Source organism: Bos javanicus, chromosome 4 (genome assembly GCF_032452875.1).
Source record: "Bos javanicus breed banteng chromosome 4, ARS-OSU_banteng_1.0, whole genome shotgun sequence".
In the NCBI taxonomy this organism is placed as follows: domain Eukaryota; kingdom Metazoa; phylum Chordata; class Mammalia; order Artiodactyla; family Bovidae; genus Bos; species Bos javanicus.
This window is the reverse complement of record NC_083871.1, coordinates 103,421,708-103,448,796: the sequence shown is the minus strand read 5'-3', so window position 1 is coordinate 103,448,796 and position 27,089 is coordinate 103,421,708. Positions and strand designations below refer to the sequence as shown.

At 36.0% G+C, this 27,089-nt stretch overlaps 1 protein-coding gene across 3 annotated transcripts in view; it reads right to left on the bottom strand.

The window, feature by feature from the left end:
- UBN2 (ubinuclein 2) overlaps positions 1 to 27,089 on the bottom strand; it is a 79,900-nt gene that overhangs the window by 15,619 nt on the left and 37,192 nt on the right. For 2 of the 3 annotated variants that reach the window (XM_061414854.1, XM_061414856.1), the window contains 11 exons: positions 25,553 to 25,690; positions 24,792 to 24,895; positions 22,415 to 22,904; positions 18,490 to 18,560; positions 14,503 to 14,632; positions 12,359 to 12,477; positions 11,774 to 11,887; positions 11,037 to 11,180; positions 10,270 to 10,320; positions 8,299 to 8,341; positions 3,053 to 4,603 (listed from right to left, as the gene is read on the bottom strand). In XM_061414854.1, the coding sequence (XP_061270838.1) occupies positions 3,053 to 4,603; positions 8,299 to 8,341; positions 10,270 to 10,320; positions 11,037 to 11,180; positions 11,774 to 11,887; positions 12,359 to 12,477; positions 14,503 to 14,632; positions 18,490 to 18,560; positions 22,415 to 22,904; positions 24,792 to 24,895; positions 25,553 to 25,690 (2,955 nt within the window). The remainder of the gene's footprint in view (positions 1 to 3,052; positions 4,604 to 8,298; positions 8,342 to 10,269; positions 10,321 to 11,036; positions 11,181 to 11,773; positions 11,888 to 12,358; positions 12,478 to 14,502; positions 14,633 to 18,489; positions 18,561 to 22,414; positions 22,905 to 24,791; positions 24,896 to 25,552; positions 25,691 to 27,089) is intronic. The other variant, XM_061414855.1, reaches the window with a different exon arrangement.

Genomic DNA, 27,089 nt, shown 5'->3' with positions numbered 1-27,089 from the left:
TTATCCATGTTAGCAGCAATCGCACTTTATCATATTATTCTGTTTTTATTTTTATAGCACAAAGTATTTTTAAATACTGTGTTTTGCTTATCTTCGTCCTAGAATATATGCCCCATGAGAGGGGGCATATATTGATCTTGACTCACCCCAATTTTCCCAGCACCTAGAAGAGTGCCTGGCACATATTAAACACTTAGTAAATATTTGCTTAGTGAATTATTTTGGAAATTATAGAGTGGCAAAGACTGGATTCACAGAAAATCAATAAGCTGAAGGGCAAGAAAGAACAAGAAAGCCTTCAGTGCAAAGTTATTAAATACAAAGCAGGTAGAGATCAATCTGAACCTATAAAGACTTTAACTTTGGTTAACCTCAGGACCTGTCATTTTCACATCTGCACACAGCTAAAGACATCTTTCAGAGGCAAGTGGAATATTTTATAGACATAGATAGGAAATCTGTTTTTCGTGTTGGCTAGCTTTAGAAAGACAGGATCTAGGGGCCACAGGGTAGCTGATAAGACATCAATAAGATGTTCTGTTAAAAAAGAGAACAAAAGTTAGGAATAACCTTATTCAATTACTGATCTTTTCTTCAGTCAAACCAATAAGAAAGACAAAAAGGACCAGATATGAGGCAGAAACATTAAGGTCTCCAAATCATAAAGCCATTTTGGAGAGGAAGAAATCAGAAGGAAGGAGTTACATTTTAGAAACACAAATTTTGCCATGTAGCTTCCTTGATAAGAAACTAACCAGTAAACAATAAACCAAATTGTTCTTTTGGGATAAATGATCAACTGTAGGAAGTTTTCCAGGGTCGGGGTGGGGGTGGGGGTGGGGGCGTGGGGAACAGAACTGATAGATTCTGGAGATGATAAAAGACAGAGGGAGATTTAACTTTAAAGAAAACAAAGTAAGTGAAAGAAAAAAACAAGCAAATTTTAACTCCAGGAAACAAGCCCAAAATTTATGACTGAAACCACAGTTCACAATAGTTAGCTCAACATAGACAATCTTTTACAAAGTCACAGATTTAACCAAAAGTTGTCATTTTAGTCTCTGAAGAGAATGGGAGAAGTATAAGACAGTTAAAAGCCTTATTTATCACAATGAGAAGCTGAAAGATAACACTAAAAGAGACTTCCATTCATTCTTATTTTTAAAAAACACAAGAGAAAAAGCTAACAGTTAAAGTAGTTGACAATAGGAAGGAGGATATGGGCCATGGAACTGTCATTTTGGTTATAATCCTCTCATCAAATTAAATCAAATTAAAGATTGATTTCAAAAGCAGTCAATATTTTAACAAAGATAATAAAATAAGAATGCAGACGAACTCCTAGACCTTAGTTATAACTTAAATTTTAACATACGATCCCTAGGGGTTTTTTTGGCTATTTTCTTATTTCTGATAAAAGCAAAATCATATGGCTAAAATATCTATAAATCCTAGATTCAATTAATGAAGTGTCAGTTAATGGAATTTTGTTCTATATTAGAATTTTAGAATTCATTCATTCCTAAGCCTATAGTAGAGGCAGAGTGATGATCTGGGTTTTAGGTGTACATTGAATACCAACACTTAGCTTGTACTGAACAGCAGGAAATCTCTCAGATACCATGGGGAAACTTACTTCATTAGATGTTCCTATTCCACATAAATAAGATGCAGTACAAAGTTAGAGCACTTTCTTAGACAAAAGAGTTTCATAAATAAGTCGTATTTTCAAAGAATAATTGAGAAGCTAAGAAATAACATCATAAAATGCTATTTTTAGAAAAGCTTATGAAACATACTATTATATAAAATCTACTTTCTTGAAGAGTCTAAAAAAAGTATCTGGAAAACATCAACACTGGTGAGATGATACATGACTTTTCTTTTTTAATTTTTTTCTGAATTTTACCAACTGTGAACATGGATTATGTTTCAAGGGAGAGGGGAAAAAGTTAAAGAAACCAAATGAGTAAAGTGAAGAACAAATCTGAGAAAGCCTCAGAATACAAATAAGTGGTAGATAGATGAAAATAATAACAGAAAAGATGACATGAAAGGCAGAGAGATGAAATATATGAGCAATAGAGCTCTCAAAAACCTAGGCAAATGGATCAGAAATGATAAGCAGGCCCATAATAGAATAAAATATTCTTGAGCTGAAAAAATGGGTGGGTCAGAGACTGAAAGATGTTACTATTTTCTAAGTACAAAATTACTGAAAACTATCTAGATAAACCTGGCCATTATCTGGGAACACTTGATTTTCAAAGAAAAAGATAAAATGTGATTAGCATTTAGGCAGAGAAAATATGTTACTTATAAGGGAACAAAATGTCAGAATGGCCTCAAACTTTTTTATAACCTTAAATAGTAAGGGTCAGTGGAGCAGTATTTATAAAATCTGGAGTGAGACACTTAGTGACCCAAGAAGTCTATCTATTCAAGTGTGACAGAAATCATCAGGTATATAAGTGCTGAAGTAGAACAACTTTCACATTAGCCTTTCTGAAAAGATTCCTTGAATTAGGTACTCCTGTTAACTGAGAGAGAAATTTAAATGAAAAACTCATGAATGGGGAAAGTATGGTATAAACAGACTACTGATACTAATTTGACAGATAATTATACATGAACAACTGCAAAATTTATAAAAAATAAAAATTTTATTCAAAAAGACGCAGTTAAAGGAAAAAAATAATATGAATGTATAAATTTGATTTTAAAAGTTATGAAAGTTGACAGGAGAAAGGGACAAGGACAGGGAAGAGAAGAGACAAGCGAAGGTATGTTAAAATCATAAGTGATGATTTTGTTCTGGACTTTGATAAGATACAGTTTTAAATTGTGTTTTTCAAAAATTTTGAAAGCAAACATGTGATTAAAAAAACACACCCCAACAAAAGTTTTGTCCCCAAGATTATCCATCACTGTGATGTCAACATCCATAAGTTATAAATTATAAACAACTGACACATTATAATAAGATCATTAAATGGAGAGAAATTACACCACCTTAACGTTTTCATCACGTAAGTGCATCTAACATACATACCTGCACACTGGCTGCTACCACTGAAGACCCTGAGGCAGAGGATGGTCTATGTGGAGTAGACAACGGTTTAGTAGCACCCTGTGTTCCACTTCCTGTTCCCCCAGATAGACTAGTCCTATTAGCTCCGCTTGAGTTAAGGTTGCTACCTCTGCTGGCAGGTACATTCATTGCAATTCCACTCAAGCTATTCTTCCCAACAGTTCCAGTGGATGGTGAGTTTGTTAGCTTTGAAGGGGCCTGAAGATTTTTTGTAGACGGAAGGCCTGAAGTGCGATTCAAGGGCAATAAATTCAAGGTGGGAGACTGTCTGCTGATGTTCATTCCACTGGGCTGTTTATGGACTGGGTTGTTACTGCTTGAGTGGCTACTCTGGGCCACTAGTGCATTTGGACTGGAAGAACTTGGGGATACAGTAGGTTTGGGAGTTGGGTTGGATTTAGAAATAAGTTTAGTTGATACTGAAGGCTTAGCTGACTGAGAGGGCTTGGGTGAGGCAGAAGGCTTAGGTGAGGGCAAGGGTTTAGGAGACGTGGCGGGTTTTGGAGATGAGGCAAGTTTTGGGGATGCAGCCATTGAGAAGGGGGACTTGAAACCCTGCGTGGAGATTTGTGACACCATCGCCTTGGCTAAATAGTTAGTGGAGGTAGTGGTGCTAGGTACTGTCCTAGAAACCAGGGAGTGGGACCCTTGAGAACCATTTCCAGGTGGGGGTGTAGATAAGGGAAGGCGGTACATAAGTGGCTTGTCTGAAGTCTTAGTAAGTGGGGATGAACAGGAAAGCTGGGGATTATTACTTAACTTCACCACTGGGTTGGTCTGTGATTTACTAATAGTCGCTTGTAATGGAGACACATAGTTCTGCTGGACAGCTGAATGCTGGTGCACCTTTGTTACTTGTGTTAACGGAGAAGCGTCTTGGGCCTCTGATGTTCCCAGAGTATGAGAAGAGGCAGCAACTTGGGCTTGGGAAGAGGAGGAGACATGGGTCTGTGAAGAGGAAGAAGCATGAATCTGGCTTGACCTCTGTAGTCCTTGCTGAAGCAGCCTGGCTGGCAAAGGTTCTAAGGAAACTTTTGGGTTCTGAATCGAAGAACCAGCAATAAGGCCTGAAGAGATGCCAGTATGAGCTAAATCCTGGGGTTTCTTTGGTACTGGCCCCGTGTGGCCAGCAATGAGACTCGACGAATGTGCAGTCTGAGTAGAATCTAGTTTTTTGGGTGTAGCCAGTGGCAGTTTACTCATGATACTTGCTAATTTTTCTTCTCTCAGTCCTGGACGAGGTTTTGCAGTTGGCATACTTATCCTTGAGCCAGCTGGAGGGCCCTTGTTCCCATTGTTGATAACAGCTAAGGCTTCAGAAACAAGATCCAGTGCAGGTGGATGAAAGGAAAGCTCTTCATCTAGTGAGTCATCAAGGCAGATGGTCTCCTGCACTGGCGTGGAGCCAGAACTGGTAGAGGCCACGGCCGATGTGCTAGAGCTTGTTGAAGGACCACCAACTGAAGCCACCGAGGATGCAGGAGTTTTCTGGTCCTTTTTTGGACTACACTCCTAGCATAAGAAGCATTATATTGGAAAAATAAAAACAATTAATCAAAATTTACACAGTATTAGTTTTTAAAGCATTAGAATTTTCATAATTAAAATTCTACAGATCTCTTTGCCTTTATCTTAGGATTTTACCCATCTTATGTAGTATAGTTTGCTATGATACAGACCATCACTCCCTGCTTCCTTGCATTTTGGCCTCTTTGTATGCCTGTCTTACAGCTACCTACAGACAGTACACAGAGAAACCAGTATATCAAACTGATAGATGATTCAATTCAAGCACACTTAAATTATGTTTTCTATTCATTATGGTAGAAGTCATTCATAATTTATTTCATATATATTCACTATGAGCAAGGTACTATGCTCAGAAAACAAGAGTATTAGAAATTAAAACTCTAAATACCTAAGAGAGAATTAAGAATTTAACCTTCTTAAAATTCAAGGAAGAGATAGAATTAGAGCAGTTTAAAATACTTAAAGAGCGAAAGCATTAAAAAAGTGTCTTTCTCAAGAAAAATATGAAGTACTTGACATTTTATTTTTATAATTAAGAAGAAAGAAAACTACATAAAAATCATTTCAAAGTTTCAATTAGTTTTTAAAAAAGAGACAAATCCAAATAAAACCAAAGCCTTATCTATTAATTTATACCACCATAGCACTTACCTTAACTATAGTGGGGAAAGCATGGAGAAAAAGAGTCTCTACCATCTACCTTCTAAGGTTTTATGATAACAATAAATAGGAATAGTAAATTCTTATTTCTCTTAAGAATGCCACTGCACTCTAACTTTCTTAGCAATTTCTCTAAAACTTCTAAACAGCCCTGACTGAAAGCCTCAGTGCCTTTCAGCAGTCTGAAGTGTAGCTACATTAAGGCCAAGCCTGTCTGCTAAGACGAAATGCAGATGAGGCACGATGGCATTGACATACCAAAAACTCCATCACTATAAAGAGGACAGAAACTGAGAGTGAGGGAGGGTATCAAAATAATATTGGTAGTGTTACCAGTATAAAACTGCCATTTTAAAGTAAGTTCTTTAATATTTTTCTTTATAAAAATAACATTTAATCCACCCGAGAGTACTGTGTAGATTTATACTGGCAAATTGTTTAGGATATATATTTGAGTGGAAAAAACAGGTTATTCCTTTTATATAAAATGTTAATTCAATCTGGATAAATCAATGACTGGATGGGCAGATGGATTCAGAAGGAAGGAGGGGAGGCAAGGACAGAGGGCAGATGTGTACCAGAAAGTAAGAAGCTTTTTTTCCCTCTGTGTGAGCAGAAATTTCAGGATACTTTTACTTTCCTCCTTCACTTTTCTATATTGTTTGCATTTTCTCCTGTAAGCATTCCTTGTATTACCTTTATAACTGAAATAGGTATTGAAGGGGCATTAGAGCAGGAAAGAAAAAACAAATCAGAATACAGTTCTTTCCATTTGGGGAAAAGAAAAGGTAAATTCATCACAAAGATGAACAAAACAGAACTACCCTGGTGGTTCAGTGGTTAAGAATATGCCTGCCAATGCAGAGGACATGGGTTTGATTCCTGGCCTGGGAAGATCTGACATGCCTTGGGGGCAACTAAGCCCATGCCCTACAATTACTAGCATTAACTACTGAGCCCTTGTGCCCAGAGCCTGTGCTCTGCAATGAGAAGCCACAGCAATGAAAAGCCCGCATACCGCAATGAAGAGTACCCCCACTCAAAGCTACTAGAGAAAGCCTGTGCACAGCAACAAAGACCCAGTGCAGCCAAAAATAAATAAAAAAAAATTTTTTTTAAGATGAACATAACAGACAATCCCACTGTACCATCCCAACACACCCGTTATCGGAGTTCTGGTAAATTCAATTGTATGTTTAAATAGATGTACCAAAATTTAACCAACTCTTTATGGTGGGTATTAGGAGTTTAAAAATAAGTCAAATGTCAAAACAAAACATGAACCAATAGATTTAATCAAATACTGGCTCAATATTATTTGGATCAGAAGTTAAAAGAAGGTTAACCAAGAAAAAGAAGACTACTTCATCTGTATTCAAAAAGCCTCTGACAATATTAAGTTAAGAAGACCACAGAGTAGCAAATACAGATCTTCTGGCCATAACCTCACAAGCAAAGAAACTCTATGCAAAGAGTGAAGGCTATGGGAAAAGTCTGAAATCTAAAAGGTGTGGGCTTTCATTACAATTTTAATTTCAAATGATTATAGTTTTCACTTCTAAAGGTTATTGTGGGTTGGCCAAAAGGTTCATTAGGTTTTTTCCATAACAGCCTACAGAAAAACTCAAACTTTCTGGCCAACCCAATACTTGGTTCAACTCTGCCTTGTCTATTTTGATGTTTTTCCCCACCCTTCTACATTTTTAAATATTAAATAACTTAAGTTACTTTATGTCCTATACATAATAAATTCATCACTTGCTGTTCTCAGACAACCAATTCTATTGGTTGTCTCTGCTGACCCACTCATAGGAACACTTCCTCACAATTTTCTCACGTATCCCATATTTTCAGATGTTTGACACAGTATATATAGTGACTAGGATTTGGCGCTTTCACCACCATGGCCTGGGTTCGTTTCCCAGTCAGGGAAACCTTTCTTTGGGCTTTCCCAGCAGCTCAGCTGATAAATAATCCTCCTGCAATGCAGGAGACCCCAGTTTGATTCCTGGGTCTGGAGGTTCCCCTGGAGAAGGGATAGGCTGCCCACTTCAGTATTTTGGGGCTTCCCTGGTGGCTCAGATGGTAAAGAATCTGCCTGTAATGTGGGAGACTTGGGTTTGATCCCTGGGTTGGGAAGATTTACTGGAGGAAGGCATGGCAATACACTCCAGTATTCTTGCCTGGAGAATCCCCTTGGACAGAGGAGCCTAGCAGGCTACAGTCCATGGGGTCGCAAAGAGTGGGATATGACTCAGCAACTAAGCACATATGTAATAAGCCTTTGAGGTCTGGGATGAGGGTACGTTATTCCAGAAAGAATGTGATTTGCCAGTGTCGTGGGTTAATACTAATCTAACAACTTTTAAGTTAAGGTTTTCCTAGATCACGCAGGTTGTATAAACTAATCCATGGAAAATTTTCAGGAAAGACTTTCTTTCCCTAATTCAGGACCAAGGCCAAAACACACAAATTTCTTAATCTTTCTACTGGTGAATGGATTCCTTTTCTAGTCCTTTTACTAAAAATGTCATCCTCTCAGAGTCCCAGGTTTATGGAGAGCTTCATTCCAATTCCCAATCTATTTAAGTCTATAAGAAAATCTTATCAGCTGTGCTGTGAAAGGTGACAGAAACCAGCAAATGCACCTAAGGGCAACTGAAGTTTCAGTGACAGATTAACTTTCTGGCAGCTTCTCCTTTGTTTTGAGACATGGATTTCACTCATTCAAGATCCCAGCCATGCTTTTAAAAGCTATTTGTCATATTAATATTTTATTCAACATTTCTAAGTAGTACTAAGCCTTAGAATTCAATTAATGTATATAAACCTCCCATTGCCACAGTCATCTGTTCTCCCAAATACAATGGTTCCAGGATTTTTACAATGCTTAAAAATACCCATCTTAAGAGAACAGTACCTAAATCTATGCTAAATGCCATATAACCTTTTCATCATAAGAACATATTTCAATAGTCACCAATTATCACTAACTAAAGATTTGGTTCAATACTTACCTTCACTTTGGGTTTAGGTGCAGGAATCACCTTTTTCTTTGCCCTAAGAGAAAAGATTAAAAAGGAGGTTATCTCAGTAGCAGTTAAGTCACTCATTAGGCAATGGTAACACATAATCTCATATGTAAGTATTCAGTTTATATGTGAATATACACCAATATTTTTACTAATCTCAATTAACTACAATAAAGGTCAAACCATTAGTAAAATGTAGATAATAAAATTTTTTTAATTAAATATAATTACTAAAAATAAAAATTAAAACTCAAAACAGGGTAATGAAGGTGCCTAAAGGAGACTTATTTCAAAGAATTGGTAGGAATTTGTAATTATTTATAGAAAAGAGCTTCAAGGAACTTCAAGCTCAAATGAAACCATGCTAAGAGGTTATAAACGAGATACTATTTAAAAAACAAAACAAAAAAATCCTCAAGTTTTTTAAGAAAGTTATTTTTAACATAATAGTTCAAATAAAAAATTTCAAAGCTGACAGAAAAAGGGCAATAAAAAAATACCATGGACGCTTAGAACATTTGTGAACCAGTGTGAAAAAGTGAAAAGATTAAAAAACTCTTACAGGTTCTTCAGCATAAGAAAGTACTCATATGTTTGCTGAATAATTAAAGGGTTGTAAAGCTAAAACTGTCTGAATATTTCTACTTCACTAAATTAACAAATGTCTTAATTAAAAGTTTACAGTCAATCTACAACTTCATTAAGGTAACAGTAATATTCATGACTTCCAGGCCTACATTACCACACAGATTCCTACTTTCTGATACAAAACAAAACAAAAAGTTAGCCATAATAATGAGGTTACTAAAAAAAAAAAAAAAAGACAAAAAAATGAGGGAAAGGATCTATGTAAATTCTATGTTTTAGAATTAAAGAAATAAATTATTTCTATACTTAAATTGTAATGGGATTTTAGGACTATAGGGAAATTAAAGGCCTAGAATACTGACATAAATACACCTAAGTGCACAAAAAAATACATTTACACCGACCCTAGGATATGTAAACCACCTGCAACAAAGTAAACCTATAACAAATAAAACCAAACTACTCCAAATTTATACCCCAAAAAAACAAAAATAGCAAGATCTGAAAACCAAAACCAACTTCAATATATCTACCATAGTATACTAACAAAGTGTCCTTCCTAAAAGCTGTAAAAAAATTCTATCTACTACAATTATATATAAGGAGAGGGGGAATTTTGTAACACTACCCAGATGTTATCCAGACCTCTTAATGGAGTACTGAACTAGAGTTGTTCAGTAACTTCTCAGTGACCTGATAATTTTATATTTTATTAACCCTTAACACTACACTTCTAGGCTATAGAGAAGGAGCCTTAAGTTGTAACTAAAAATAGAATCCTTGTCAAGATAACCAGTATTCACCCAAAAATATAACCACAGAAAAATCTGCCTTTTTACTAGAGACCTTTCTTTAGTAATTACATCACTAATGAAAAGATCCACTTTGGGACAGAAGGAAGGACATGAAGAGTACATAAATCTTGTGGAATAAAACACTCTGCAAGGCAAGGCTAGGTAGGATATATACAGAACTGTAGTGGAAAGCAGGAGGCTAACAGATGACCTTTGTAGATGGTCATTAAGAGGAAAAGAAAAAGGATACAGAAGAACTGGAGGGCAGACTGTCCAGGAACAAAGGAAACCACTGAAGCCTTCCTATTTAAATGGCTTCTCACCACCAGATTTCAAGCCAATATGTTACATTATGGATTCAAGTTTTTAGAGACTAGCCTGAGAAGTTTTTTAAGAGAGAAATGTGTCCTTAGGTCTAGAGAGTCAACAGTTAAAATGATTTTTTTTTTAAGCTGTGTTAAGACAGATTGTATGTTTAAGTCCTATTTTACCTAGCATTTAATGAATATTGTTTTCTAAATATCATAATGTGAATAAAAATAAACGAAGAAATCCAGGGTCTGCATTTACTCACGGAGCAGAAGTAAGATGATTATGTACACTCCGACTTTCCTTAAAAAGCATTCTGGAAAAATTAAAAAAAAAAAGTTATTTTCCATAGCAGACAATAACAGGATAATCATTTTGTCATTTTAATCATTTGATACTCAATAGGCTACTACTTGCTATTTACCAAATAAAGACTTACAATGGTACAGTAAATTCAATAACCTATATTACGCAAAATTTTATATTACCTCTTTATTTAAATATTTTAACAGATTTCTGTTGATTTAAGATGAACACTTTAGGATGACAGGTTGAGACAACCAGGCCTATTGATTTTAACATTCTATATTTAACTCTTTAAACTGAGCTACCCTTAGTTTTTGAGATACCACTCTACACTGACTATATTTTCAATAGAACTAAGGCTGTGCCTCTTTTTTTGCAGTCTAAATCTTGTATTCAGTTACTTATCTTCAAGATATCCATATAAAGTCCCCCTCCCAAAGTTCATAACCTTCTTCCCCCCTCCATTTTTCTCTATTAGGAAGATTTAGGTGCAAAAAACAAAAAGTGGTCAGTTAAAGAGAGTCACTTTTATGTGTATCTCTATGTCCATATGACATTTTTCTTTTAAGTGAGTGAAGCTTTCAGAGTAGGCATCATCTGAGATGACTTACAGAATGTTAAACACACTAGGTTCTTAGGAAAATGAATGTAATGTGTGTGTATATATGTGTCTTTAACAACGGCAATAAGAGAGTAAAATAAAATCTAGGATGTCACATTTCTTACCTTGCCTGCATCCAGCCCTTAGGCCACAATGGTTTCACCTCTGTCTCCATAAAGGATTTAAGATAATCCTCAGCAGACTGGCTTTTATTTGGCTCTAACTCATAGCATCCCAATTTGATCTCAACAAGGTTACATAACAAAGTTCTAAACAGATTAAAAATATATATTTATATATAAATCTGACTGCAAATTGTAGAAAATTAAGCTTGAAACAGATTTTTTTTAAAGCACACAAATCTGACAGCAATAATAAAGAATATTATCTGAAGAATTCAGAAGATGACATGAAGATAAATAATTTCTAACATACATCATTCAGTGCACTATAGCCAAATCCCCAGTATGAGATAATTCCCTTTGGTACCTTTAATCCAGGCACCAAAGTTTAAAAGGAGTAGTCCTACAACTAAACCCTCTACTCGGAGTACAGAAATACTGGTAAGAAAGATGATGCGTTACACAAACATATTGAGTACTTCACCTCTCAAACCAGTATAACTTACTCAATAATAAGATTGGTTTATGAAAAGTACTATATGAAAATAAAAGTGATAGAACTGTATGGATATTAGAACCAAATTAATTTCTCTTGAATAAAATTTTCCTACACACTAACTTTTGGTTGCTTCTAATCGAATTTTCCATTTACTACAGAGTCTTTTTTAATGAGAAACCGTAAACACTGTACTTCTGCATTATCTATTTGGTTGAAAATGAAGGTTTTCGTTAAACCTTACCTAATAGTGTCATCCCAGTGGAATTTCTTCCTTGGTCCTATGACACGTTTCCCTGGTTTCTCCTCGTCATCTTCCTCGGACCCATTTTTTTCTCGTTCTTCATCTGTCTGAAACCTAAAAATGGAAAACATTTTATGCAGTAAAGTTTTAACCCAACATTGCTATAATATGTTCCTTGGATACTTGTTGAATTGCTTCAAAGACAGGGTAAATAAGGAATTTAACTTTCCACATAATACTTTGAATTTGAAGTGCATTATATAGCACTCTGGTAAATAAGATCTTCAAATTCTAATATAAAGGCATGAACACTTATCTTTTGTATCCAACTGCAACCAGTCAAGTAGGTCAACCTGTGAAATGTCTTACCAGTGTCAGCTTTAGCTTTGATCACACACATACACAACATCAAAAGATCTTTTGCCTTTTACCCCAAAGCAACTGAGTGGGAAGTGATTTACCATTTAGAAAATATTCAATTATACCACTCTAGTGGTTTAGGTGGATTTCTACCTAAGACCAATCCCTAACAGCAACAAGTATTTCTCAAGTGCAAAAGCCAGTCCAAATAGAAGAGGTACATACTTGGCACACTTAGCCTGATTACGAGCCTGGCAGTCCTCCTGGTATTTGAATAGCTGTTCAGGCATGACATTGCTGACAGCCAGTTTCAGCTTTTGCAGAGGTTCTCTTAAACGATCATCCTGAGGGAAAAAAAACTAAAAGTTTTTTCAAGCATATTTACATAGCCTATTTTGTAAGCAGATCCTCAAAAGATGAAATCTGGGTTTTAGATATTGATCACACAATTGAAATGTTAGCATACTCAAATACAGACATTTTTTCTACAACGCTGACTTTTCATAATGTACATTAGATATAAAATTAGGATAACCATACTTCTCAGACAGCCAAACAGAGTCCCAGTTTTTGCCTGTTCAGTTCAGTTCAGTTGCTCAGTCGTGTCCAACTCTTTGCGACCCCATAAACCGCAGCACACCAGGCCTCCCTGTCCATCACCAACTCCCAGAGTCCACCCAAACTCATGTCCACTGAGTCGATGCCATTCAACCATCTCATCCTCTGTCGTCCCCTTCTCCTCCTGCCCCTAATCTTTCCCAGCATGAGGGTCTTTTCCAATGAGTCAGCTTATCGCATCAGGTGGCCAAAGTATTCGAGTTTCAGCTTCAACATCAGTCTTTCCAATGAACACCCAGGACTGATCTCCCTTACGATGGACTGGTTGGATTTCCTTGCAGTCCAAGGGACTCTCAAGAGTCTCCTCCAACACCACAGTTCAAAAGCATCAATTCTTCGACGCCCAACTTTCTTTATAGTCCAACTCTCACATCCATACATGACCACTGGAAAAACCATAGCCTTGACTAGACGGACCTTTGTTGGCAAAGTAATGTTTCTGCTTTGTAATACGCTGTCTAGGTTGGTCATAACTTTCCTTCCATTTGCCTGTTGCCTCAGCATAATTAATAGTGTTCAATTACATTCTTAAAAATACTCCATGTTTGGGCAGTAAATTATATGGACACTTTAACAGTAATAAAATGATTAAATAGAGACCAAAATCTAATAAAAATAAAACACAAATATTACTAACAAGCATTTTACTTATTTCATGCATACTAATTAACACTGCAGCACACATGACAGTGTTTGCTATAAATACCATTCTTAAAAATGCAAATCCAGTATCATGGTTTCTTGATGATCTTAAGAATTATATAGTTGAGACTATCTGCCTGGGAAAACGTCAAGTATCCATCAACAGTTAAACAAATAACTGAAATATATTCATATAATGGAACATTGTACACACATCAGTAAAAATAAGAGTCCCACTACACGTAAAGACAGATAAACCTGAAATGCATAATGTTGAGTGTAAATTAGCAAGCTGAAGAAGAAAACAGACACTCTTTCTCCATTTATATGAAGGTCAAAAACATGCAAACCACATAATATGTTTAGGGATACAAAGGTACATAATTATACCACATGAAGAAAAGCAAGGGTTAGATAAATGTCTTCTTCCATAGCTAACACTCCACAGTCCAGGAAATCTGCGACCTCGAATAAATTTCATTTGTTCATTAACCTGCTTGAACTGAGAAAGAATTGAATTGTTTCTCAATTCAAAAGAACCATTTTATTAATGGAAGTATACAACCTGTAACACAGAATTCCATGCCAAAAGCAGAATTAGGGTCGAAAGGAGGGAAAGGACTTGGATCTGGCCCAGTGTATGGAAGAACTTCCTGATATTGTAATGAAACACTTAGAGGGGTTGTAGTGGAAAAGAACCTAGCAAAACACAGATGATCACAATGAATAACCTTTGAGTTTACATGCAACCCTGTGATTCTTTCCATTGGTCTTCATACCTGTGTGAGTGAGTATATCTATACAGGTCCATTTCAGGAATAAGAAAATTGAGTGACACATGTCAGATTATTTGTTGAGGATAAAGTTGTGTCACCTGTGGAATGAAGTTATTTACCTCATCCAGGAAGCATCAGAAAACATTATTCTCACTGAAACTTACCGATTGTTGAAAAGCAATTGTATCCCAGGCCTTAAAAAGAACATTCTATGCTTATTAAATATATATACTATGACTATAAAGCAATTAATATGCAAAAGCAGCAAACAGAAACCAGTCTCCTTACAGGTTCTAAAACCCCAGATGCAGTTGTTATTGTTCCTCCTCTTACCTGGACATTGAGATGTAACTTCTTCAGACGTTTTACCAGTGTTTCTTTATTGCATGGCACGAAAGCTTCAAGGTGGGAGTAGACACCACTACGAATGACAGGGCCTAGTTCCTGCAGCTGTAACTCAATGCTGACCAAAAACAATAACAAATATGTAGCAGAGAATTTCTTTTAGGTAGTAACAAACAGGCAAGGAGACAGAGGCAGATTCTTTTCTCATTTTATACTTCCCTGATTTCCCAGACAGCATTGTTCAAGTAAAAAAACAAAAAAACCAACATAAATAACAATGCTATAAAAAATTTTCAATGAATCTAGTTTAAGAGTAGAATTTATAACCCTAAACAAGATAGCAAATAATTTGCTTTCCTTTTTTAAATTGAAATATAGCCATTTACGATATTGTGTTAGTTTCAGTTATACAGGAAAGTGATTTAGTTTTATATATATACTTTTTCAGATTCTTTTCAACTATAGGTTATTATGAGATATTTAATATAGTCCCCTGTGCTATACAGTATCTTTATCTATTTTATATATCATCTTCATGTTAGTCACTCAGCTGTGTCTGACTCTTTGCAACTCCATGGACTGTAACCTGCCAGGCAAAGAATTCTCCTTGGGACTATAGCCAGCAAGGCATGGAATTCTCCAGGCAAGAATACCGGAGTAGACAGCCATTCCTTTCTCCAAGAGATCGTCCCAACCCAGTGACTGAACCCAGGTCTCCTGCACTGCAAGCATATTCTCTACCATACAGCAGTGTGTATCTGTTAACCCCTAAATTCCTGGAAATTCTCTGGTAGTCCAGTGGTTAGAGCTCCATGTTTCCATTGCAGGGGGCAAAAGTTTGACCCCTGGTTGGGACCCTAACATCCCGCAAGCCACGCAACATGGCCAGAAAAAAAGTCCTTAACTCCTAATTTACTCCCCTTCCGTGCAAATAATTTTTGGGGGGGTCTTTTACTTTTAATTGGAGAATAACTGCTTTACAACATTATGTTGGTTTCTGCTGTACAACACCACCACGTGAATCAGCTATAACCAGATAATTTCCTAATGACAGGGATAAAGTCTCCATTTTTGCATAAAGCACAGGAACTCCACTATTAACCAAAAACTCATTTCATCAAAGAGATTTCATAATTCCCCTCACCACCCTGCAGCCGCTATACTAGAGTTACAATTTCTGTAAGTTCTCAGAGTAAATTTTCCTTAAAGGTGTTTGAAAAAATTATAGATTCAGAAGAGGCTACACACACAGATCATTTTATCCATCTTTTATTGGCCTTATTGTGCCTCCACTGCACAAACTAGGTATTTATTAGTTTATTCAATATATTCTAATTCTCCAGTTCCTAAAGGTTATTTAGCCAAATAGTTGCTTAAAAAAAAAAAGATTTTGTAACAGCCACCATATTCTTAGCAGGACAGGTCTATAATAAATAGTTGAGGTTTCTTTAAGATGGAAGACATTATATCTGGCAGCTGCTACTGTAGAAAGGTGAGAACAGATTTTAATTTGAAGGCCAAGACCAAACTGGGGCCCTTGGTAGCAAATTATGTCCAAATCATCATGTTCTTCTATAGAAGGTGCTGACAGACTTAAATACTTTCACAAATGTAGGTGCATCCAAAGATTCAATTAACAGCTTTTGGAGAAAAAAAGAAACCAGAATCCCTGCCAGATCAAATGTACCTAACACTTAAAATATACACTGCAATTTCAGAAACAATGAAATGTGGAAAACTAACTATACGCCTTAAAATCGACAGTATAAAATTTTCAGTATTAGAGAAGCCAACCCAATAAAGAAATAAACGAACAAAAGTTTAAGACCTACTAGAGCCAGAGGGTCAAATGCAGAGGAGGTACATATGGAAGATAATCACTATGGTCATGAGTTCTGTGTATAAACATTTGGTTAAATAATGTGGTTAGAACGTATTAAAAGTCTAGACTCTGAGTAGGAGGCATTTTAGGCTTGTCCCATCATAAAAGGTTAGTTAAAGCTGAAAATAAAATAGAAACTTCAAATAGTAAGAGATTCCAAGTAAGAACAGATTAAATCAATGACCTACTTATAAAAATTAGTGGTTTCCAAAGAGGGGGTAACTCAGAAAGCACTGACTCTGCTCCCAAGCCCCTATTAGGCAAAAATTAGAGAAAAGGATTAACCCTAGAGGTTTCTGACTGTATTGGTCTATCCCAAATATACAAATTCGTATCTGAGAGCAGTTTAAGTACACATCCCTCAAATATATACTTTAATATTTTTTTCTAAGAATTCCAATCTTTTAGTATATGCTGCTGCTAAGTCACCTCAGTCGTGTCCAACTCTGTGCGACCCCATAGACGGCAGCCCACCAGGCTCCCCCGTCCCTAGGATTCTCTAGGCAAGAACACTGGAGTGGGTTGCCATTTCCTTCTCCAATGCAGGAAAGTGAAAAGTGAAAGTGAAGTCGCTCAGTCATGTTCGACTCTTAGCGACCCCATGGACTGCAGCCCACCAGGCTCCTCCATCCATGGGATTTTCCAGGCAAGAGTACTGGAGTTGGGGTGCCATTGCCTTCTCTGCTTTTAGTATATGGGGATGACTAAAATTTATCTGAAAAAATTCATGGAATTACTACCCCAAATAATCGTGTATCATATGCCCTTAGACAATCAACTCAGTACAGAGAAATAAGGGATTGTTTGTTCAGGAAAGTGTAAGAAGACAAGAGAGCATAAGAAAGTTACTAAAAGGGAAAAAAATTCAAAGCCTGAACACTAAGGCTTGTAGAATTACAGGCACACTCTCTGTCACAGTAAAAAGACCTAATCTAGTAAACTTGGGCTATTAGGTAAAAAGAAAAAGAGCTAGTTAGATCCCTGATCCTGGAATCTGGGGCAGCTCTGATGATTAATGGTTACACTGGTTGTTGAATCTAAGGTTTAGAGGAGAGCTAGGTAAAAGGAGGTGGCACTGACAGGAAGCATTTGCAAGCAAACTGAGTAAATCTGAAAACCCCTGGCTAAAATAAATAATAGGAACAAGAAATTCCTCTGTCTCCATGCTAGCAGCATACTAGGTTATGTGTTTTATGAGTCCATGGGACCAAAATGATTTTTTTAAGTACTTCAGGAAAAAGAGAGAATGTATTAATTAAAATAGTTATCAAAACCAGTAAACCAACTCATCCTTTATATCTCATGAGAAACTATCTCCATTATACATTTAAAAGACAGGAATCACAGTATTGGAAACATTGCCTCATTTCTGTATATATGATGCTACTAAACCACCAAAAGTAGGCATACATTATTTTCATCAGAAAGGAATTTACTGCTTTCCCCAGGACCACTTCTCTTTTGCCCATTCCTGCCTGTAGCCAATTATATACTCAATTTCTGGAACCATGGTCAAAATTTATAAGCCAATAGGTTTATAAATACAGCTTATTTGACCACAATCTTAGAACCTGCAATTTCATTAACATCAAATTCTACCTAAGGGTGAAGATTATCACTAATTTAAATACTGTTTGCATCATACAGCAGCTTTTACCCTTTCCTTTCCAACTGAACATCTGTCTTCTCTACACTGCTCCACTCTATCCCATAACAATGATTCTTTGTTAAACCATACTTTCCATTTGGATATAAAATGTTTGTGTGAATTTTAATGTAAACAATCAGAGATGTCTCAAAAAGATATCTTCACATAACATGACAAAGAATGCATTTAAAAGTAGGATTACATTCAACCCATACAGTGGTCACTTGCTCTGGCGGTTTTCACATTGGAAGCTTTGATTATACTAAGGGGTCACTGTACACAGACACATAGTTTTGCTAAGAAACTTTATCACACATGTCGTGAGGCCAAAAGGAAAGAGCTAAGGCCTGAGACTAACCAAGCAAGCAGCATCTGCACCTCAAAGGTCTACAATATTTCTCAAAGAATTCTTACAGTTTTTTAATCAAAGAAGAAAATTACTTACTCCAGAAGAATATTATTCATATCCTGTGTAAAGAATTTTTTCCTTCCTTCTTCATCAAAAAGTTTGGCAGCCTACAGAAACACAAGATTGTCAATATAATTCTCAATAAACACATTTGTTTCCATATCTATTTACTTTAGAATAAGCTCCTTGAGGGCAGGGCTAGAATTAGTTTCACTTCACATCCCAGCTATTACCTGGCATGACAGGCAATTAAAGGGTGCTGAAACAAAATTTAGCATACATAACATTCTTTCCTAATTTTATGTCTGTATTTCATTTTTCTGAATTTTCCCAAATTCAATAAGTTTTACATATAAGATTTTTTAGTGCTATGGGTGTCTTGTGTATTTTGAATATCTGTTAGTTTTATTAATTCTTTCTGTTATCTCTAAGATAACAGAAAGCAGCTGTCTCACTTTTTACTAGACAATACTGTCTAACAATATGTCTGATATTCTATATACTGTACACATTACCATGTGTAATCTTCGTTACAGCCAATGACACTGGTATTATAGCTCCCATTTTACAAACAAGGAACCTAAATCTTACAGAAATTACGTGATATGCCCCCAAATCACACTGCTAGTAAGTGGTGGATCCAAGACTCAGACCAGAAGCTTTCTGACTTCAACTGTATAACACTGTGACTCTATACAAAGATACTCGGCTTCTGCAGCCGGTCTGTGAAGTGAAAGTCACTCAGTCATGTCCGACTCTTTGTGACCCCATGGACTATACAGTCCATGGAATTCTCCAGGCTTGAATACTGGAGTGGGTAACCTTTACCTTCTCCAGGGCATCTTCCCAAGCCAGGGATTGAACCAAGATCTCCCCTATTGCAGGCGGATTCTTTACCATCTGAGCCACAAGGGAAGCCCCGCAGCCAGTCTGGGTTCCACTTAATTACTAACAATGAAAAAACTGGCCACGGTCATTACCAAGGAATAAACGAAAATCAATTCAACAAGGATAAGAATGATATTTTCATCACTGTGTCTCTTAACCAGTTTACCAGAAACAAAGAGTATGCAAACCAATACACTACCATAAGTAAAATTTACTGGGGAAATCACAAAAGACAGTTTATCTTAAGACACTCAAGATGTAAAACATCCTGATCCAATAATCTGAGCAAGAAATATGCTGACTCTGTCAACTTTGTTGATAATTTTACACTGTTTGACGACCTCAAATGCTATAAATAGATGAAGACAATTTGGGGGATGTGCCTCAGCATTTCTTAGAAAGGAGGAAGACTGGGTATGTGTAGGGAGAAGAAATATAGAAAGAAAGCCAGAATGAAAACTAAACTTTCCAGAGGCTGAACAGTGGAAGAATGTTACAAAGTGAGAAAAGAGCTACAAGAAGAAAGTCCTTATCAGACAGAGGTGAGCACTGCAGGCAATGATGAATCCTTACTTTCTGAGGAAAAATACTATGTCCTATTTGAAAGAGAAAAATATGGAGAATTTACAGATACTAGCAAATGAAATTAACCTTCTTACTGATCACTTCCTAAGAGGTTAGGAAGTAGGTGTTTCAGTCCTGCCATGGCTACTACAGAGAGTTTTAGTATATGAGATATGACAGCACCTGACAAAACTGAAGCACACTCGCTGCTAATCAGTTTTGTTTATTCAGTGGGAAAGAATGGCACACAACACAGTGGGCAGAGTGCAAGTTATATAAAGCTTGATGGGCCTCCCTTTCAATTCTGACTTTGCATCACAGCTTAGCCACTTCCACTCAGGGCACTGTCTCCTCAACAGTAAGTGGGCTCCTGTGAAGTTGTGGGTCCCAGGAGCACTACACTCAGTGGACAGTATAGTTATTTGCTAATAACTATTTGCTATTTCTTAATAATAATAGCTGTTATTATTAATTACATGTTGAAAAACCTAGATTACATCCCTAGCACTTTTATATTTAAACCATCAAAGAAACTGAAGATTTTAGGAGCCATATGGGATAGGAAAAAGCACATACCTTGGAGTCAGGTGAACCCTTGTGTTTAAATTAGGGCTCCACCACTTACTAGTTGTGGGACCTGACCAAGCTACTTAATCTACCTCCACTTAAGTTTGTTAACTATAAAAAGGAAACAATACCTGTACTTCATACACTGGTTAAGAAGATTAAATAAAAAAACTATATGATGATAAGCACAGAAAATAGCAAGAGTGAAAAACAAAAGAGGGGGAGGGAATAAAACAGAATATAAAAGAAAATGACAGAATAAAGATTATGTCATTATCATTGTAACAGCTGTAGGTAAGATAAAATCTTAATGAGAATCTTAAACAAATGAACTCAAAAAAGAGCTAAAATGAAGGGAAATGATGGGAAAAGCTATTCCATGCAAAAATAAAGAGAAAGGAATCCACAGTAAAATCAGACAATACTGAATTTGCGGTAAGAGACATTAATAGCACAGACAGGGCCATCTTCAAATGATACACATCACAACAGAGACCTAGCCAGCAAGAACCATATGGGCCAACAAATAAATACAGCATAGACATAAAGCAAAAATTACGGTAATACAAGCCATAAACTAAAAAACACTGGCAATAAGATACTTGAACACACTTCTGTAAGTCCTGAACTAACAAATTACCTTAAAATAAGTAAAAATTTTAGGGAATTTAATAAGCGATGAGCTCAGAAGAAATGCTAAAGAACAAAAAATAGAAAAAAAATAAAATTGATAATTAAAACCATGAGTCACCTGTTGGAAAAATTAGATAGATCTCTTGCTCCCCTAATCAGATACTTAAAATTTAGAAAGAGTTAAGAGAAATAAATACAACATGGGGATGATTAATAAATTTACAATGTGATTTAAACGGCTACTATAACCTTAGAAGAAACAAGTTATAGAATATACTTCTGTTAACAATTATTTTTTATTATTTAATAATTTTAATAATCACAATAATTATTTTTAATAACAACATATTTGCAAATGCATGAAATAAAATCCAGAAAAATAAGTAGTTTAACTTATTTTTAAATTAAAATTTAAATATAAATTTTGGGTTGTCCCATACTAGAGGTGGAAAATGTCTGATTATCGGGCATGTTTCCCTCCCTAAGTGAAAAATACAACTTATATTGAATATATAACTTCTGTAATCAGGGGGAAAAAAAAAGAGGACTAAAAACATGGCATGGGTTTAGACAAACATGCCAAAGGAGTAACAAAAGGGGGGGGGCATTTTAAGCTATGTTTGGAACATTTTAAGTCAAAATAATATCTCCCTGAGATTAAAGGAAAAAGTGTACTCACATACCTGAACCTGCAGCTAAACAAAGATTATGTATCCAAGTCAATCGGCAGAGGAATCCACTGTGAAATGCTAAAAGCTCAACTCTTAAAAGTTTGTCTAGTAAGAACACAATGTGTGCTTACTAAAGCTGATTAGTGGGTCAGGACTAGCTGGTAAAATCAACTGTAGAATAACTAGTCAACAAAGTTGGACCAAGTTCAGGTACAGTTATTTGTTCCTACCTTCCCTGTATTTTCTTTACCAGGCTATGTAAGCCAATAAAAATTATATTTATGAAAATTATACAGAAAAATAAGATGAAGTGAGGTAATAAAACAGTGAACTGTATCCATGTCATGTGTGCATTTGTGTTCAATCACTTCCGACTCTTTGCAATGCCCTGGACTGTAGCCCACCAGGTGCCCCTGTCTATGGTATTTTCTAGGCAAGAATACTGGAGTGGGTTGCCATTCCCATGTTATAACTATACTTAAAAAGCCTATGCACAGATCCAATGCTTAAAAGGAAATATAGAAAATAAAGTTACTTAAAAGTATGTTAGGATTACAGGTTATTATTTTTGCTTGAAAATAAGTATTTATTGCTATGTTTATGCAGTAAATAAAAAACAAGAGAATTATCCCACTTACTACACGGAGGTCTTCAATACGTTTTTCAAGGAGGACAGGCAGACCCTCTGGGAGTGTAGGTACCACCTTGGGCATAACTTGAGAGGCATAGGTTGGCTGGGTGGTGTTTCCATTCTCTCCCCCTGACTCCGAGAGGGGGCTACCATTAGAAGCAGCATCCAGTAATCTGTCAAAGTCGAAATCATCTAGCATCTCTAGGGCATTTTCAGCTTCCTGAAATAGTTCATGTTCGTTTGTGCTAACAAAGATGGGGAGGTCCGGATCAGCACTGGTCAGATTCAGGTCTGAGACATCATTTCCCAACGCTACAGCAGCAGAGGGGGGTTTATTCAGAGAGGAGGTTGAGAAGTTCAGTGGGGTTTTAGGGTTAGATTCCTTCTTTAATGCATCCTTCTCTTTCTGAAATTTTCTTATCATGGCAGCTAGAGAAAGAGAATCTTTATAACGTTTCTTCTTTTTTTCAGATTTGTGTGAATTTAGAGCCATAACTCTGTGAAGAAAATAGTGATCAGTTAGGCTATGTATGATTTCATAGGTTAAAACCTCATGGAAATAAGGAGGCATAGAGTTAAAGTAACATCATCTTCATCATCTGGACTGTCATTTATGAAAGGCAGATGGGTAAATGGCCATTAGAGTGAATAAAATGAAGGGGATAAAGTCAACAGAAATAAACAACACTGAATAGAGCTCTGGTTTATTAAGTACACAAAGTTAGGGAAGTCCCTCTGGTCTAGTGGTTAGGACTCTGCGCTTTCACTGCCAAGGGTGCAGGTTTGATCCCTTGTCAGGGAATTGAGATCCTGCAAGTCAAAAAAAAAAAAAAAAAGTAAAGTATATGAACTTAAACTTCTACACCTTTTGGAATGTTCTTTCTTTGCCACATCTATAAAGTAGTCACCTAAAGAATTAATGAAGTAAAGAATTGCACTTTTGCTGAAAACAGAGCTGACTTTAATCACAACCAGAGAAGCCTACATAGTATACCTTCAAACTGGTACCCCAGGTGGTTCGTGCTACAAACTGCCAAAGGAATGCAAAATCCTCTGTGTCAATCTGTGAGCCTTCATTCATCACCATGTCATCTATCCAGATCTCATTCTGTCTGCTACTACCTTCTGATACTTCTTCACTTTCCATTCTCTCCGAGGGTGTCGGATAGATACATGTAATTTTCAGTGACAACTTTCTCTCTGTGGGGATTATAAGGCAAGGGTGGTCTTGGTTTAGCCATCAGTTTCTCTAAAAAATCTTTTCTAATTTCATTGGCTTATATGCTTCTATGGGCACTACAGAAACTAAAAATGATGATTAGTGCTTTGAAGGTAGGCCAGTGTTTCATTTCATACTATTATATATCCAAAACCCAGACAGTGTCTGGTATGCAGGAAGTGTGTTTGTCGCTCAGTCGTGTCCGACTCTTTTGTGACCCCACCGACTGTAGCCTGCCTGGCTCCTGTGTCCATGGGATTTCCCAGGCAAGAATACTGGAGTGGGTTGCCACTTCCTCCTGCAGGAGATCTTCCTGACCCAGGGACTGAACCTGTGTCTCCTGCATTGGCAGGTGGATTCTTTACCACTGCGCCACCTGAGGGGCTAAATATGTTCTTATATTAACTCTTGGGATTTTGAGAGTCCCAAATTCAGATGTACCTCTTCCTCTGCTAAGGAGGGGAGAAAAATCCAGCCTCTCACAAGTTTTTGTCCCTGGGCTCTATTTAAAAAAGCCATAGAGAAGTAGGGACAACTGGTAGTTTCATAATTGCAAGGTACATTTTATTCTTATGACTTTTTATTCCATTTCTCTCCCTCGCTCTCCTTTTTTTTTTTTTTTTGTGGCTGTGCCTCTCGATGTACAGGATCTTAGTTTCTAACCAGAGATTGCATCCAGGCCCTGGCAGTGAAAGCACCAAGTCCTAACCACTGGACTGCCAAGGAATTCCCTCTTATGACTTGTGACCAGCATTTAGAATAGCTAAATAAAATGAGTGACTTTTAAAAAAATATTAAAACGACCATCAATCATTAACACAAAGACTACTGCCAATTCTCAGACCCCGGGTATTTGTTTTAGTGCAAAAAATTAAGAAAACGTGTTCCATTTTTCAAACTGGTTCTTGTTGATAAAATGTTGTAATGAGCAAAATACTTCATGAACAAATATGTAAATCTGATCTAAAACACCTAAAGTCTCTAAGATGACTGCTACTTAATAATAAATACTAAAATATAAGTTAATAGGTCACTGACATTTATAAATACTGTATTAAATTAGATCCAGCTAAGTTGAACTAATTAATGTTAAATATATCTTTCTAAAAAAGAGTGCTTGTCATGCTACAATACTAGTTCCCTCATTACGTCTATTTTCACTTACCCCAGTTGTTTGGGTACTTTTTTTCTTGGCTTCTTCTCCTTTTCCCCTTCCTCTTTCCGCTTCCTCTTCTTCATCTCAATATCATCTTCTTTTATTTTGGGAATCTATAAAATGATAAAGTACATCACTTACCTAAGTATTACTGCTTTACTCTTTGATGGTATCAATCCAGCATCCAGGGAAAATGGTTTTACTCAAATTTAGGGGTGCATTAGAATTACTTATTAAAAATGCAAATTCTTTGGGTCCATGAGAATTCCCAAACCTTGGTTTTGGTTATCTGGGGGAGAGCCTTTTAATCTGCATTTTTAACAAACATTTTGATAATTCTGGTGAAAATATGTCTTTGGCTCACATTTCAGGAAACATCTAAAGACATTTTAGTCATTTCGTAAATACAATATATATATTCTATAAAATTTGCTTTACATCGTAGAACAAGCAACTGCTAAACCAGTCATTTCCATATTAAGTCTTAAGCTATCCTAGAACCACAACCTTATCCAGAAATAGTGGATTATTAGACTAGATATGGAGAGAGAAGTTTTAACAGAAAATATAACTTATTATGATATAAAAATATATTTCCCCATATTTATATAATTTTACTTTAAAGCATGTAATTAACTATAAATTCATTAAAAAATGATTAGCATTTTACTTTTCCTTATATTCACAGCTGTAAAGCACAAGTAAAATTCAAAAACCACATCTTTTTAATTGAATCCTCTCATTGCTGTTGCAGTATTGGATAAACTCACTTTGGGTGGCTTGTGCTTTTGGTTGTCTGTGGTATCGTCTTCTTCAGTATCTGAAGCTTGGCGAAACTGGAGAGTGCCAGTATTTATATAAAAGCCTCCATATTTTGTTGTTAGAGAAGCAGGAACTAATTCGTCATACTAGATTGAAAAAAATTTTTCAGATGTATCTTACTATCTTTAATTCTATAAATACGTCAAAGAAATTCAATCCTGTCAGCATCTTCCTTACATCTTAACTACAAAACTAACTGCAATGAAGATGTCTGTGAATAAACTTAGAAAAAGTTAGTATCTGGAACAGAAATGAGCTCTGATCATCATTCAGTATTTGTCAAAAAAAGAAACTTCTCAAACACTGAAGCTAATTCTAAATATATTGTCTGCTGAGAAAAACTTAACAATCACTGCTATTCTTAATGACAAATGGTTCTGCTCAGAAATCAAAACAAGTTAAAAAAGACTAAATGGCCAGACGACAAATGAACTTCATTTCTTACCAATATTGGTATTAATATATAATTTTATTCATAGATAGATTGTAAAAATTAAAGGTTATTTCTTCTGCCTTAGTTCTAAGCTTTTAAGTAAGGAATATTTTTTAAATATATAAAACAAAAATAAGTTTTAAAGGGAAGTAGAAAAAGAACTGTCCTGTTCAGTAAGCATACACTGAGAATCCAGGTACTGCTTTGAAAAAAAGATTCAAATTGTATAAATCAATATGAAGATCTGGTCTAGAATATCACAGTAAGCTGATGTCCTCTAAGCTTCAATTTTTTAAAATTTTATGTATGTATGTATTTATGGCTGCACTCGGTCTTTCGTTGCTACATGGGCTTTCTCTAGTTGTGGAAGTCTGGATTTCAAGGTTTATCTTATCTCACCTGAAGAAGAAAAAACAAGCATTAAATGGAAGGTCAATCTTAAGTAAATGAAGGTGTTCATGGCAAAAGAGAAAAAAAGGAACTACTTGTCTAACAGAAGCAAGATACCTGCTACCTGAGATCCCCAGAACTCTACTTAAGGGTTCTCTTCATATTATATAATTAGTCTTTAAGAAAGTCGTATTTGTAAGGAAAATTTTTTTGCCACGGGCAAAAAATATACATAACATATTTGTTAAACATATTAAGGCTAAGTACAAAACTTGTGATTTTAAACTGTATCCTCTTAAGTTACATGGAGAATGGAGAAAGACTGTACATTTAATGATTTTGAACCAAAACTGAATGATGTTAGAAAAAGAAAAAAGGAATGCACTCCTTTCTTGTTGCTCCACTTGAGGGGTTACTACAAAGACCTACAGCTAAGACCTTCTGATAGGGCCCAGTACTATCTGTAAGTAAAGGAGTGATGTGAGGAGTAAAGAATTAAAAGTGAAAAGATCAGACTTCCATGGTGGTTCAGTGGTTAGGAATCTCCACATTTATCTGGAGAAAAATATGATCCTAAAGAATATATGCACCCCAATGGTCACTGTAGCGCTGTTTACAAAAGCCAAGGCATTGAAACAACCTAAATGGCCAACAGAGGAATG